Raw genomic sequence first — 14,193 nt, forward strand, 5'->3', positions numbered from 1 at the left:
CTAGCATATTATTTTTAAAAAATTCCTTTTTAAAAAATTACAGCTTGTTTTGATGAGAGTGTTCTGTAAATATTTAACTTCACCATTAATGAGTCACAAGTGGCCAGAGAAGTAAAAATCCTTATTCATTTCAGTAGGGGAATGCTGGTGAATACTGCCTATGGTGTAAAACTGAAAAATGGGCAAATGTTCACTAACCTGAATAGTCAATTTGCAGCAGATGTTGAGATCTGAAGGGAAATAAATGCAAGGTTAGAAAAGCAAGAAAAGCATAGACACCATTGAAAAAAAAATCTGGAAGTGGAGACGAAGTGAAAGAGAGATGTCCAATCATTCACTTAACAACCACATGAGAACTGAGCAATACCAGTATATTTTTAGAAAAGTTAAGTAGTTAAAGTATGTGGGAAAACAAAAAAACAAACAATGCTTGGGTCCTACAGCAAAATATGCAAGAATTTTTCATTCTTAACATGCAGATTTTAATATAATAAATCAGATAAAAATAAGTTGGATAAAAAAGTCAACTGTTGACTGGCCTTAAAGATAGACCAGAGAAATTCTGTTATAAGTTTCCCAAGGACAATAGGAAGCTATCTTTTTTGTCTTCTAAGTACCTAATTAAATTAGCCCTTAGCACACAGAATATGTTTACAGTCACCTCCTCAGAGGCTATCCCTGACTGCCCAAACTAAAGTTGACTATCATTATCACCTTCTAACCCATTTTGTTTTCAAAGAAAATATCACTATTTGAAAATGACCTTGTTTACTTACTGATTTCCGTGAGAGAAACCACACTTGTCCTCACCAGTGCATCCCCATACCTAGCATGTTCATGGCATACTACAGGTACTCAGTGAGTACATGTCAAGTGAAAAGATCTTGAATCTGCTCAACTAAATTATAATAGAGGAAGAAACACATAGGCAAGAACATAAAAAGTGACAGAACTGAAAATCTAAATCTACTCTAAGTCTATTCTAACAGTACTTCTACCTCCATAGCAAAGTTAAACCTCTTTGGACCTCAAGGTTCTTATCTATTAATGGAAGAACCAGTATTAGCACTGCTTCCCTCATAAAAGGTACGGTGAGAGTTCAATCAGGAAAAGTATGTGTGTAGTAAATAACCCTTATGTCTTTTGGGAAAGTTTATTGGAAAGGTAATGAATGAATGAAATGAAATGTTTCTAGATGACATGATAAAAAAATTAAAGGAATGTATATAAAGGGTATGAGAGTGCACTGTTCATGTGTGTGTGAAATACTTCACACACAGTGACTCACAATGGGTTAGATTAGAAAACTATAAATACTCTTATAAGCCTACTTTTGAATGAAAAATAGAAAATATTAATAAAAAAGCAATGTATTAGCTTTTATTCAGAATACCAAAACATTATGTAGAGTTAATTGATAATAGAAGAATAAACTAAAACCAAGAATACAAAGAAGGGAAAAAAGAAAAGCAAAAAGAAAGGGAGAAGGAGGAAAAAGCAAATGTAAGTTTTACCTCTAGTATTTAGCCACCAGGCCAAAAACAAAATTAAAAATTTAAGTTTAGCTCTTTTAATCTGGTTGCAATGCAGAGAAGACTGGTATGGCAATTCTTCTACTATAAGGCTTGCATTCTTGGGGAAAGATTGCCACAAAACAACCTTGACCCTGAGCTCCAAATATATCCAAAGAAAGACAATTTGCAGTTGCTATTGGCAATTCTTGAAGAAGAACTGGACTCTTGTTGAAACCTCCTGATTACGTGGACCAGGGTTAGATGAGCAAACAATTTTATTCCTCTAATAATTCCATTTCTACAATGCACACATTTAATAATAATAAGCTTCTATTTATTTTCCTCAGATATTCTTGGATGTTACACCTGGTCCTCCCACTTTTATAACTATGTGGCTTTTGGCAAGCAGTTAAATTTTCTACACCTTAGTTTCTTCTCCTGTTTAAAAAAAATATATATGGGCTGGGGTTGTAGCTCAGCGGTTGAGCGCTTGCCTTGCATGCCTGAGACACTGGGTTCGATCCTCAGCACAACATAAATAAATAAATAAAGATTAAGGGGGGGGGAATAGATATAATTAAATTAATTAAATGACCTGTATGATCTTTTTCATCTTTTAAGTTACTATAACACATTCCTAGCATTTAAATATTTTACTTAAAAATCACTCTCTTAAGAAGACCCCGCTTAAACCCTTGTATCAGCCCTGCAACACTGAGCTAGTCTTACCACCCCTGGTTCCTCTCCTGAGAAAAGGAAGCAATGATGCTGCCTATTTCACAGGATAGTCCTGAGACTTCAATGAGAAAGACTGTTTGTGGGAGTTTCTTGTGAGCCAAATGTTAATAAAAATGCAGGAACACAATAAACTTCTGTTTAAAATAAACTTGTGGTTTGAAGCAAACCCTTGCTCCATGGCACTGACAACTGTACATGCAGAATCTTAAACTGTGTTCCAAAACCTGGCTGCTGCAGCTGTTCTTACCATGCTATGCCAAGAATCAGTTCAATCTGGCATGGCTACAAAGACAGCTAGATTGCCTAACTGTCCATGTTTACAATTTTGCACCTCCAAATCATACTTTTTTCCAATGTGTTATGGGTGAATATAGACTTTGTGGTTACAAAAGAGCTGCCAGTGGTTAGAGATGGGTGGGAAGGCAGATGGGTACAACAGGGAGGACAAGGGAGAAAGGCATAAGGGAAAATAGACTGCAACATGGGCAGCCAGGGATATGCAACCCTTGCATTTTCTTTGGGTATTTGACTCTTCCCAACAGCACACCTACATGGCAAGGCCGGTTTCCCTTATGTCCCATAATCCTCAGAGTGATTATCAGAGCTTCTCCAAAAGATGCCCTGAAATTGGAGATGAGGTTAAACCAACACAAATGTACTCTTGATGGATCAGACAACTCTATGTCACAGAGCTACCTGCTAAGTCAGGCAAAAGCCAATGTCCAAGTATAGTTTTACAAGGCAAGCTGCTTCGAATTAAGATTTCTATTTCTATTCCTCCATTGCACAATTCATTTTTTACTTGATATAAAAATCATAAAAGGACCTTTACTCATTAGTATAATTTAGGTTCCTCAAACTTGAACAAACTTTAATACTACTATAAGGATTTGAGGAATAAGTAAGTATCCATATTACAAATGAAATTAGGTATCATTTAAAAACATGCTATATTTTATCAAACAAAGCCTAAGATACTTAAATACAAAACAAAACTGAGAGAATTCTGTATTAACAAGAGGGAAGAAATGGTTTCCTATGTTCCAGCTCCTTAGGGCCTCTCGGGAGACTAATGATTCATCAGTGGCCTCAGAGTTTCCACGTGACTCTAAAAATTGAAGCAATTTACTTTTTTCCATTTTTCTATCATAGTCTTTATGTTAATCATATACAGTATGTATTCGCTATAAATCTGTATATTTTATTTGACTATGATCAACATTTATTATAGAAAACATAATTGAACATAAAACTCTATATGGCCTATGTTCCACTTGCCACAGATTATGAAAACTAACTTTCTATGGCCACAATTTTCTCTTAGGAACAATGCACTAGAGATCAAAAGAGAATATGTGGAGACTGGAAATAAGGTCACATGATATCCTCTTATTCCCATTACATCAGAACCAGAGCTGGTTTTCCTAGCTGTAAAGTATGCTGAGTGCTGGGACAGCTCAGCATTGCCTCTGTTCTTAGTTTTGAAAGAACTGAAGAGAAATTTGCAAGGCAAATTTGCTAGGGCCACAATGGCTGAAAATAGCAGCATCACCCTCCATCTCTGAGTTGACTAGATGAAGCAATTGGTTCCAATTAGTTATACAATTAGTCTGCTGAACCATCAGCAGACTCCTTCATAAAAAGAACATGGGATTTACCATGTGTCTGAGATATGTGCAAATCTAGCTCTGAGCATAAGTCAATGAGTGAACGTGAACAAGCACAGTTTCAGAGAATCACTTCCTTAACTCTGTTATTTATTATACTTATTATATTCATCTTTGTGATGGTTTGTGAGATTTTGTGAAAAATGCTTAATACATAATCCATTCTTGGCAAATGTTACCTGAATCTCCCTCTAACAAAGCTATGAAGGGAGGAACATCTGTTTGCTATTCTTATTTGCATGGCTCAGCACCTGAGCATGGGCTGGAGCAGTATTTCTGCTGAGACCACAGAGTGAACACAGGGACTCTGGCTTGGGGAGTTTCTAGGCTACATTTGCAGTGTTGACCACTAACAGCATTTGGCATTATGCAAAGCTAAAAAATATCTTTTAAGGTACTACATGCCCCATTTATTGGTGTGTCTGCCTCAAAAGTTCGTTTCTAGTTTAAAATGCAACTTTTCAGTAACAAGTGAACTTGGAGTCCACTTAATTGCCATGGTAGCAAGCAAGTGATTTGCCATTTATCTTACACAGGTAAATAAGATCTCTCTACCAGCTCTAAGTTTCTCCCCCCACCCTCTCCAGTTTTATTACATAAGGAATATATTACAAAGGGAAATGGATTTTCTCTAAGAGTATTGAACTATTTTTTTTTAATTTTTTTGAAATTTGTTTTAATGAGTTATATATGACAGTAGAATGCATTTTGACATATTGTACATAAATGGAGCACAACTTCTCATTCCTCTGGCTGTACATGGTGCAGAGTCACACCAGTAGTGTAATCATACATGAATAATAACGTCTGTCTCATTCTACTGTCCTTCCCATCATTACAGCCCCTCCTCTCCCCTCACTCCCTTCTAAAGAATCCAAGTTTCTTCATTCTTCCCTACCCCATCCCCACCTTGGATCAGCATCTGCTTATCAAAGAAAGCATTCAGACTTTGGATTTGGGGGATTGGCTTCTTTCACTTAGCATGATATTCTCTAGTTCCATTCATTTACCTGCAAATGCCATAATTTCATTCTTCTTTAAGGCTGAGTAATATTTCATTGTTTATATGTACCACATTTTCTTTATCCATTCTTCTGTTGAAGGGCATCTAGGTTGGTTCCACAGTTTAGCTATCAAAGTTTCTTTTGAGAACTATCTGTCACAAAGCCAACCCACTTATATTTTATCAGATTTTTTTCCTTTAAAAAACAAGCTAATTCAGCACAATTCACAATAGCTAGACTGTGGAACCAACCCAGATGCCCTTCAATACATGAATGGATAAAAAAATGTGGCATTTATACACAATGGAATATTACTCAGCACTAAAAAATAACAAAATCATGGCATTTGCAGGGAAATGGATGGCATTAGAGCAGATTATGCTAACTGAAGCTAGCCAATCCCTAAAAAACAAATGCAGAATGTCTTCTTTGATATAAGGGGGGTGACTCAAAACAGAGCAGGGAGGAAGAGCATGAGAAGAAGATTACCATTAATCAAGAGGTGCATGGGAATGGGAGAGAGAAGGGGAATTGCACGGAAGATGGTAGGAGACTCTCATTGTTATGCAAAATTACATATAAGATGGTGTGAGGGGGAAGAAAAAAGAGAGAGAGAGAAACATGTCACAGTAGATTGGGTAGAAAGAGGTGATGGGAGGGTGGGGAGGGGAGGGAGGGATAGGAAAGGCAGCAGAATATAACAGACACTAGTATGGCCCTATGTATAAACGTGGCTGTATAACCAATGTGATCCTGCAATCTGTACATGTGGAAAAATAAGATTACATACCCCATTTGAATCAAATGTATGATATGTCAAGATCATTGTAATGTTTTGAACAACTAATAAAAAATTAAATAAAAAATATATATATTTATGAAATAAATATATGTAAAATAAATTAAAAACCCAGTAATAACGTACTTCCTCGTGAATAATTTGCATTAAGGTCCTCATTAAAGATAATATGAAGCCATTAAAAAAAACAAGCTAATTAACATTATATCACAGATTTCAACATATGATTCTATGATCTACTTGATAGAGAATTATGCAGGTTTAAAGCTTAACAATTAAAATTCAACCCAATGATATGTTATAGAGTCAAAGAACACAAGTAGTAAATAGCTGATTTTCAAGGTGAGCAGCACTTCAGAGATGTGAAGACAACTAAAACTAAATCATCATTCTCATACGAGGATGGAGCATTTGGTGTCACTGAGAAAAGTCACATCACCATTGTCATTCTTAGGCACTTTTCACCATCTGCCTGATGTGGCCCTCTGTTCAGTGCTTCACCAAGACATGCAGGCCTGAGGTCAGACTGTGGCTTTAAGTCCTGCATCCTGTTCTTCTCATACACACCACCAAAGACACGGTTGCTTCAAAGAAATAGTAACTTCTATTTATATTATAATTTCAGCATTGGCATATAAAGCTGTGGGTCAATGCAAAACACATCAACTGTCCCTCCCCATCAACAGACAGCATTAGTGGTTACTTGATTATTCTGAGGTTTGCTGATTTGAGCTTAACTGTTAAATGTTGGATGAACATGAATATACTATCATGTCCTGTAAGAACAAAATGTAAAAAAATAATTACACCATGAGTTCAAAGATTAAAATGCTGAGATACAGCTGGGCATGGTAGTGCACACCTGTCACCCCAGTGACTTGAAAGCTGAGGCAGGAAGATCACAAGTTTGAGGCCAGCCCCAGCAACTTAACAAAACCCTAAACAACTTAGCAAGACCATGTCTCAAAAACAAAATTTTAATTAAAATAAAATAAAATGGTGAGAAAATAAATACCACCTATATTTGTTATTTTAGGCTTATTTATAAATATACTTAGTCATTGAACAAATATTTGAGCACCTTCTGTGTGCTAGGTCTATCACTGAACAAAATAGAGCTTCTTCCCTTCATTGTAGATTTTACACATACACACACACACACACACACACACGAAGATAGAAATCAATAGTCATTATAAATAAATTATAAATGTTAGAAGTGCTATGAAAGAAAAAAAAAGATATGTGAAGGGGTTAGGGAATGCTGAGAGGAAGAGAGAAGGAGGAGTTTTAATGAGATGGTCAGGGAGAGCCTAATTAGAAGACAAGGAGCAGAATGAGGAGCAGGAGCTCAGTGAGCAAGAGAGACCTGGATAAGATAGGAAATCAGAGAGATAGGAGAAGCCAGATCATGGAGGACCTTGTGGGTCACTCTAAGGACATTAGTTTTTACTCTAAAACTGAGGGTTTCCGTCAGGCTGGGGATATAGCTCAGTTGGTAAAGTGCTCGCCTTGTTTCCACAGTGCCCTGGATTCGATCCTCAGAATCACCAAAAAAAAAAAAAAAAAAAAAAAAAAGAAAGAAAGAAAAAAAGCAAAAGAAAAGAAAGAAAAAAAAAACCCTGAGGATTTCCTCATTTCCACTGAAGAACTCTGAGCAGAGTGACATGCTTGGAAAGAGTGTCTGTGGCTTCTTTATGGAGAACAGACTGCAGGGGACAGGGAAAGAAAGAGGGAGCCCAGATAGGAGGCTACTAGAGGATCCCCAGGATAGGGGATAGTGGCCTGGACCAAGGCACTGTTAGTTAGAATAGTGAGAGGTGGCCAAATCCTGGATATGGATCTGAAAGGAAGGTCACCAAGACTTTCTGACTGGATCAGGAGTCAGAAAAGAAAGAGGAGCTAAGGATGACTCCAAGGTTTGGGGCCTGGTCAACTAGAAAGATGGAATACCGTCTTCTGAGAGGAAGATGGCTGAGGGAGATGAAGTTTTTGATGGTATATTCAGGACTTTAGGGTTGGATATGTTAAGTCTGAAACACCTAGCAGTCATCCAGGTGGAGATATTAGGTAAGCCATTGGATATACAACTCTAGTGAAAAAATCAGGAGAGGTTTAGGCTAGAAATATAAGTCTGGAGTCTCTGGTATATATATTTATTTATATATGATGTTTGAACTCAAGAGACTGGATAAAGCTATCAGTGGCATAACAAAAAACAAAAACAAAAAAACAAAGAACAAGGAGCAATCCTAAGACATGCTGATATTCAGTGGGTAAGAGGAAAAGAAGGAGTCAGCAAAGAAACTGAGAAGGAGTGATGGGGAGATAGGAGAAAAACCATGAGGCTCTCACGCTCCTGGAAGTGAAGTGAAGGATAAATAGGAGCTATAAGAAGTTAGCCCAGAAGACACAACACTCAAGCAAATGGGCAACTCACACACACAAAAAAAAATTGGAAGCAAATGCTACTAGGAATGGTTGTTTAGAAAGTTAGACCTTACCGAAACTGAACCGTACCCTTACAATGAGATTATAAGTGGGTAAGCCTAAAAGAGAAGTCATTTGACAGCTTCCAGGAATCAATGAGTCTTTGTTTTTAAAAGTCAACTACAAAAAGACAAAAATGCAATAGTACTTTGAGAACAAGCATGTACAGTCTCTCTCAAATCATCATATACAGCCTAGCAGGTAAAAATCACAGAATTTATAACAAAGCATGAGAGTACTTCAAAGACCTAAATTGAAAAATTAAGTCCCTAATAGATAAAAGATCCAGTTGTAACATAAGACCTCATGCTCATGGCCCAACTCCAATGCTATGAAGCTTTTCTAACTACTTTTCCAAATGACAATCATTTTTCTCCTCTGAATCTTCTATACCTTCCTTTAAAACCACTTGACTGGCAATCATATTGTCTTACATTTTAAAAACTCCCATTTTTATGCCAGAACTAGGATAAATATTTCACATATATTTTTTCTAATCCTCATAGCAACTCTGTAAAATTGAGTTTATCTCTATTTTGTAGATGAGGAAATATGCTTAGAGAGGATGCCAAAAATTATACAAAAACCAAGATTTAAGTCCAGATCTGTCTTACTTCAGAATCTTCACTTTTAGCCCACTTTATAATACGCCTTTTACCTAAAAGAACCACACTAATAACCATCAGCCACTGTTTCTATGACGTTGAGTATATTTAATCTTTTAGCACCTTAGTCTCCCCATCCATGAAATGAGGATACATACATTGCCTTGCTGTGAAGACTGAAGAAGAGGATGTTTGTAAAAGTGTTCTATTAACCATTACAGTTATTGTTATTATATTTACTAGGTTTTATGCTCCTTCAGAACAAGTTCATATATGTTCATGTGTGTCACCTTCAAAGGTCAAAAAAGACTTGATATGAATTGAACATGATCTACTCATCTTTGGAAGGATTTGAATATCTTTTCCTCATCTAAGGAAAAAAACTGTCATCCCATTCCATGAAGCCAGGGTTAAGTACCCATAATCCAAACCTTCAATTATAACAAAGTAACACTCAGTACATCCACCAAAGACAAGATTTAAATAGCCTGCAAGGCAATTATTTAGTAGTCTGGTATTTCCACTATAAAGTGGTTTTCAATGCCAAAACAGTGTAATAAAGAGAAAATTCCAAATGACAAATGTGAGTGTTTTTTAAGAAATCGTGCCTGGAAAGAGAAGAGCAAGGGGAAAAGGCAAAGTTTATTAACAGAGTTAACAACCCTTTGTGTTCCACACACCATCTGATTTACCACCTCCTGATACAAATAGTATCTCTAACATAGTGTAACTCATCATCCACTATGTAGTAGAATACAAGCTAGAAAAGACCCAAGTTCACAAATGAAGTATATACACAGAATAAAAAATTTAAGCTAGTGTCAATTTGTTTATCATTTATCATCTATGTAGATCTGCAAATACCTTTCAACCACAAACAGTAAGAAAAAAAGAAAGAAACATACTAAGCACTTTCAAGCAAATTTTGCCAAGGGAAAATATTTTCAACACTGCTTATTCTTGTTTTAGTATTAAAAGGCTAAATTTTGCTTTGAAATAAATATAAACATTATAATCTGCTTAAGCACTTGAAATTCTAATTTCCAATGAAACTCTAACTCTCTTCCTTCATTTACAACTTGCTTAATGTTTCTCAAATACTCCTCTGAATAGAATTACCATTTTCCAAGTGTCCCACAAGTGAATATAATACTTCATGTCAAATTCATTGGCTTTTTTGCACATCTTTTAATGTCTACACTCTTTTGGTAAAAAATAATTTATTAATGTTGGCAAAATCATTACATGAGTTATGTCCCCCGTTACGATTAGCAAGCTACCTCTAGAAAAAGTGACCTACCAAATGTGTTTTATATTGATTATATAATTGCTGTAAAATTTTAGTCTTCTTTTTTGTTTTTGTTTGTTTGGGTTTGGAATTTTTTAATACACAAAGCACACCATGGAACAGACTTGGTTTAATGGTCCAATGGATAAGCTGACCATGTCTTGAGAGACCCTACTTTCAAGAATTAGAACCAGGACAACTTCAACCTGATCTATCTTGCTCTTTTAAGAAGTTTTCCTGTGTGAAATGATAATATCTGTTAGCAGCAGAGCCAAAGATGTATACTTACCAAGTGAACATAAGGCACAAAATATCCAAAAAGTGCAAGTGGTATTCCAACTGCCCACACTGCATAAGCAGTCACCTTGAAGATTCCAAAATTGAACAATTTTTTTGGAGGACTGAATTTTCTCCTGGAAAAGAGGGAGAATCTGCTGCTTTCACTCTCTTTATCTTTGGCACTGGAAGCAAGAGGTCGGTAAGTAAAGCCAGCCAGAAAGAGAACAAACATGAAGATGCAGAGGACCCTCAGTGTGTCAGAGAGGCCCACGCTGCCAATCAAAACCCTTAAAAGCAAAGGCAGCAAAATTGTGAAGACACTGCTGCCGGCAGTGACAATGCCATTCACCAGTCCAAGACGCTTCTTGAAATAGTGTCCCAAAATGACCAATGAAGGCTGGTATGCAAAGGAGCAGCCGCAGGCAAATATGATTCCATAGGTAAGGTACAGAGGCTCGATGGAACTGTATAAAGACGAAAAAGATGGAAAGCAGCTTTAATTAATTTTATCATGTGCTTGGTAGAATAAAACCTTATAGTAAAAGTAGGTTTTATTTAACCAACATATTTTCTACAAATAAAAATTGACCAAAAAAAAAAAAAAGGGAAGGAAAACCTTAATAAATCCAGAATGTAGCTAAAAATATTTTAAGTTAATCTGAATATGTGAAAAATGATGGTTAAGATCATCAGTAACTTTGGTCCCTCTTCCCTTTCCATGGATTTCTGGAATTGTGTTCCCTACAGCTCAAAAATAAAGGTTGGTGACAGGAAAGGTCTTGTAAAATTGACAATAATTAAAATAACAAAAAAAATCTTGTCTCAATAAAACTTTTAAATTAGCATTTTTAATTGTGAAAACTCATTATTTCATGGAGTTTTCCCAGGTATTTGCTAAGAAATCTAGTAAAAGAAAAGGCTGCATTTGATATTGTCTTCCCAAGGTTATATCAAGAACATTTGCACAGAACAGTTGTGTCTCATTTTTGCTGGCCTAAGGGCTGTAGAACAACCTTCGCCCTGTGTTGCACTGTTCCCAACATTGTGCAAGATAACAAGAAATCATATTCTGATTTCAGGAAGGCTGAATTAAATGCGTCCATTAGTGATCCTGGTTTGTGAGCCTTAAGGCCATGAACATCTCAAAAGAAAAATAAATGATTAAAGAACTTTATAGTTTAACCAAATAATTATACATTTCTTAGAAAGGCAAAGGATCATATAATTTCATGTTTTGGAACAATTAAGATAAGTAGTAAAAGAAAAGTAGGTTGTTTTTTTAAAAGTCTAATTCAAAAGGCTATCAGTAGTAAAGGCAAACAATTTATTAGAAGCTAAGATAGATAAAACTGGTTAATAATTAAATTTTGGACAATAATGCTAGTCTAGCAATATGCTGAGGTAATCACAAGGAGCTCTAGAATCCAATAAAATTAAGGCCTGTTAGCAATTCTCTCTGAGATGCCCTTCTCCCTCAATTAAACTGCAGCTAAGCACTATCTTCAAACCAGGCTCTGGAGTCACTAATGGCTTTCCTACATTTATCTCTCCTCACTCTCATCACCTTCTACTCAATCTCTATTCTACATTCAACAAATATTATGCAGCTACTAGGTACCAGGCACCTGGTGAAAAAATATTAAACATTTGGTTCTGCCTTCAAGCTACTCATAATAGGCTAAGTTAAAAAATAAATAAATAAAAAATAAAAAATACATCTACCCTAAGAATACAGAACAAAATATAAAACAACACTTTATTCTGCATCAAATTTTCCACAGAAGCAGTTTTTTAGATCATTGTAACTTCTTAAATTGTCAAATTTTAAAAGCAATTTTTAAGCAAATAACCTAAAACTACTATTAAACATTTTTCTGCTTCCTTCAAAGTATATATTAAAAATAGTATTGCTAGGTGTGGTAGCACATTATAAGAGAAGAGAATAGAAGAAGAGAAGCGACTCAGGAGACTGAGAGGCAGTAGGGTCACAAGTTCGAGGTCAGTCTCAAAAATTTAGCAAGACCATGTCTCAAATTAAAAAAAAAAAAACAAAACCTAAAGGGCTGGGGATGGAACTCAATGGTAAGGCACTCCTAGGTCCAATCCCCAGTACCAAAAAAGGAAATAGTATCATTATGAACATCAACTATTATGCATTTATACCTCAATATTGTAATGCTGTCAGTTATAAACCAGATAGCCAAGTGTAAGAATCAGAAACATTCTTTTAAGCATTATTTATTTTTATTTTTTGCAGTGTTGGGGGTTGAACGCAGGGCCTCATATGTGCTAGGCAAGAACTCTACCATGAAGCTGTATCTCCAGCCCTACAACACTAAATACTAAGCACTTGTAAAATTAGTCTCATCTCTTTCCTTCAAAACGAAGTACATGAGCCCTTGTGATGGCACTTTCACTGATGCTGAGCCTTTTTTTAACTTTATTTCTAGATGTTAACCTTAATAATAAATGATTCAAGTTGCTGAAGTTTAACAACTGAGTAAGTACAATATAAATCACAGCTATGTGCAAATGGATTCAGAAAAGGGGTCTCTGATGAGATCCAAGATGCTGGAGGCTTTCCTGAGAAGGCAGAACTGAAACCAGAGGAAGAGTGCTTCTACTGTTTGATACTTAGAATTTATACATGTTTCCCTTGTTCCTGTATATTGCTGTAAAATTTGGTAGCCTTTAACCAGCAGGTTAAATAACAAAATTAAATAAAATGTGAGGGCATTACATGGGTCAATCTGATTTCAAAATTTTGCTTCTCTTGGACAGGGAGGAAAGTAGGAGAAGAGAAGAGATGAACTGGGTGACAACATAAAATATATTTCAGAATTTTTATTTCCCAAATTAAAAAAAAAAAAAAAACTTTGAAAAATAATGCTTGTTTGTGTTTTGTCTACCAAAATGGGAAAGTAACAGGTTATACACGTTTCTACCTGTCAATCCTCTCTCCCCCAAAGTCTGAGTATTGATACACTCAGCAGGTGGTAGAGCCACAGTGATAGATAATGGGTAACTGGAGGTTTCAGATCAAAGAAGTGATTGATAAGGCCTACTAACACATGTTATATTGTTGTCAAAAAAGAACTAAAAATAAATGATCTCACAGAATTGCCTAAACAATACCTTATTTCAGACAAAACTTTTTTTTCTTTAAAATGAAATTTAGGAGAAAGAAATCATAAAAGCAATTTAGAGATACAATATCTATTTTCTACCCAATATAATTTTTTTAAATCTAAATAAAATTTTAAGTTAGGTAAAAGAAGTATAAAAGAGGCTCATTTTTAAATTTGAGGGACAGGTGTGTGTGGTTGAGGATAAAATGAGAATTCGGTTGGCTGAATACTAAATACTTTTAAATAAACATGGCAAGAAATGCAAGTTTGACTTTTTCCCCTTAATGACCACAATCATGTTTTTCAACTAAAGCAGCATGAAGATAGGTAGGGAAGAGAAAGAGGCAGGAAGTGAAGATAAAAGTAAAGATAAACCACTAAAGTACAGAGAATGGAAATAATCTTAAGAAGTTTTCTTATTAATCAGTTCCTGTTAGCCAGAGCTACAAATTAAGCCAGAGTTTTTCTGAGGATTATTCTAACCGTGCAAGGGAATTACTAGGACAACTGGAGTTTTGGCTAAGCCCATCGGCTACGAGCTTAGTATCTTTTCAGTACCCTCCATCTTTTTTCTAATAGACACAGGGAAAGTACTTTGACTTTAAGGTTCGTTCTAAGGTGTACTTAACTACTTCATTTTGTCATGATATTCAAACATTTTAACATATTCTTACAGGCAGG

The 14,193-nt window shown here is 35.6% G+C and overlaps 1 protein-coding gene across 2 annotated transcripts in view; it reads right to left on the bottom strand.

Annotated features, from left to right (window-relative positions):
• Slc16a10 (solute carrier family 16 member 10) overlaps positions 1-14,193 on the bottom strand; it is a 111,544-nt gene that overhangs the window by 22,572 nt on the left and 74,779 nt on the right. For both annotated transcript variants that reach the window (XM_076858350.2, XM_076858351.2), the window contains exon 3: positions 10,395-10,848. In XM_076858350.2, the coding sequence (XP_076714465.1) occupies positions 10,395-10,848 (454 nt within the window). The remainder of the gene's footprint in view (positions 1-10,394; positions 10,849-14,193) is intronic.

Source organism: Callospermophilus lateralis, chromosome 6, assembly GCF_048772815.1.
Source record: "Callospermophilus lateralis isolate mCalLat2 chromosome 6, mCalLat2.hap1, whole genome shotgun sequence".
Classification (NCBI taxonomy): domain Eukaryota; kingdom Metazoa; phylum Chordata; class Mammalia; order Rodentia; family Sciuridae; genus Callospermophilus; species Callospermophilus lateralis.